The following is a 2,263-nucleotide window of genomic DNA, read 5'->3' on the forward strand; positions in this document are numbered from 1 at the left end:
CCACACACGCAGATAACCCTTCAACTTCCATTCAAGTGACAGATCAAATCTGTGTGCCTTCCATCTGTTTTAAGAGGACTGAAAAAGACATGCAATATATATGTATATATATAAGTCGACATCAGAGGTCACATTTATTAGTAAGCATTTCATCCTTTCCTTATTTATTAGCTACCAAGTTTTATTTATCTTGTTAAGAGATGGACAGATACTCATTTTTAAGGGAGCAGATGAACCTCTGAAGATAATACAAGGTCAGAGATTCAGACCATATGATTGGTTTTGACATTTTCTTTGCTCCTAGTTGTCCTTAATGTGTTGCTAAGTAAATAACAAATATCATCCCTTGGGCATGCACGACCGGGCGCCAAAGTTTTGGTGGCGTCCTGGCCTCCCAAACACAAAAAGGTTTCATCAAATTAATAAAAATTAGTTGAAACTGCGATTGGATGACGTCAACTGTATATATTGGCCAATCAGCACCGTTTTTTATTTTTTCTTGTTCGCAATATAATCCCGTCCAACTAAAGCCTCAAACAATAGAATTAATTTACCATATACTCTGTATAGATCAGCCGCACTCCCAGTTGGAGGCTTTCATATATTCCTCCACTTTCAGCGCGCGCATGACAGATTAGTTTATTAAGAGTGGCGTGGAATGGGCGGATAAATCTTCAGCAGCAATTTAAATGATGATTAACAAGGAGGAACGCGGAGGCGCAGGTATCCCCAGACTCTTGAAACTCGGCCATGAGCGTACCTGGGTCACCATGCCTCATGTTCTGGCAAAGGCATCGCCGCCGCCTGCGGCACCCGCTGAGCTCATGGAGCCACCGACGGTGACCTATGACAACAGGACCATGGCCATCATCATGGGTGTCGTGGTGGTGGTATTCTTCGTATCTGGCTTCGTTTCCCTGTACAGTCGTCAATGCGGGCACCGACGCACCCGATTCCGAGGGCACATCGACCTCGCTTTTCCAACGGGGCCGCCGCAATCCACTTCCCGGGCGCAGGGTCGAGGCGTAGGGCCGGAGATCATCGAGAGCTTCCCGACTTTCCTGTACTCGGCGGTGAAGGGAAGAGGGGCACTGGCATGCGCGGTGTGCTTAAACGAGTACCAGGACGATGAAACGCTGCGTTTAATCCCGAAATGCAGCCACGTCTTCCATCCGGAGTGCATCGACGGCTGGCTGGCGTCTCACCACACGTGCCCAGTGTGCCGGGCGAACCTGTTGGTTCCAGCACAGGGCCAGAGCGAGGCCACGCCTTTGGTAGGCGTAGGGATTCCAGAATCGGAAGAAGAAGAAGAGAACTGTGAAAGTGATCAATGGAGGAGGGAGAATATAAGAGTGAATCGGAGCGGAACGATGAGGGAGAGGGGGGGACCAAGTCGGTCGAGGTCGACGGGAGTGGTAATGGGGATATTGTTCGGGAGGTCACGTTCGACGGGGAGGGAGAGAGTGATGGGGGAGAACTGGGAGAGATACACGCTGAGGCTGGAGGAAGTGAAGACGGCGACAAGGTTGAAACGGACAAAGAGTTGCGTAACGTTCACGAGAATGAGCAGCGGCAGGAAGGGGTATCGAACCAGAAGCGTTGGCAGCACCAGCAACTACTGCGACCGCTCCATCACATCCCGTGCATTATTCCCCGTCAACCCATCCACTGCTTCATCGTCCCTATCATGATGTGCTTTGTACAAGGTATCAACCAGCACTTGGCTGCTTTACCTCAATTCTTTCTTGTTTCCGTCAACGCCCAAAGTCCCCCATCCCTTGATTCCTCATCTATGCTCTCTCTATTTTCTTCTTTCCTCGACTGTTTTCTTCGTTAAAATAATAACAAAGCACGTGATATATTGAGTGTCCAACGTTGATCATGTCAACTTTGTAAGTAAACTCAATAATTTAAGCCAAATCTAATTAACCAATTTGAACTCATTTAAAAAATTTAGGATTAAGTTAGAAAAAATTTTTAATTCTTTATTGTACGGGTCGCTCGAATAGACTTGAGAAAATTTAAATTAAGCCTGATCAAGTTCGGGTTTAGCCTGAATACTCAAATAAAAAATAAATTTTTAAAAAATATATATAATATAATAAATGTTTATTATTTTTTTAAGTTTTATATTATTTTATATCAAAATACTATATATTTAAATGTTTTAATATATTTATTTTTTTAAAAAATTTAAAATAGTTATATTTTATATTTTTATTATTTTTAATCAATAAAATATCTCAAAATAATATTTAAAATA

At 43.4% G+C, this 2,263-nt stretch overlaps 1 protein-coding gene across 1 annotated transcript; it reads left to right on the forward strand.

Moving 5' to 3' along the window:
• Positions 1-562: 562 nt before the first annotated feature.
• LOC129294103 (RING-H2 finger protein ATL11-like) lies at positions 563-1,873 on the forward strand. Its single transcript, XM_054932235.1, has one exon. The coding sequence runs from the start codon at positions 690-692 to the stop codon at positions 1,689-1,691; it is 1,002 nt and encodes a 333-aa protein (XP_054788210.1). The 5' UTR covers positions 563-689; the 3' UTR covers positions 1,692-1,873.
• Positions 1,874-2,263: the final 390 nt, after the last annotated feature.

This window comes from Prosopis cineraria, unplaced genomic scaffold (assembly GCF_029017545.1).
Source record: "Prosopis cineraria cultivar Desert tree isolate PC_DT_omini unplaced genomic scaffold, ASM2901754v1 PC15, whole genome shotgun sequence".
In the NCBI taxonomy this organism is placed as follows: domain Eukaryota; kingdom Viridiplantae; phylum Streptophyta; class Magnoliopsida; order Fabales; family Fabaceae; genus Prosopis; species Prosopis cineraria.

Coding starts and splice junctions, on each gene's coding strand:
- LOC129294103 (XM_054932235.1), top strand. CDS start 690: ATGATGATTAACAAGGAGGAACGCGGAGGCGCAGGTATCCCCAGACTC.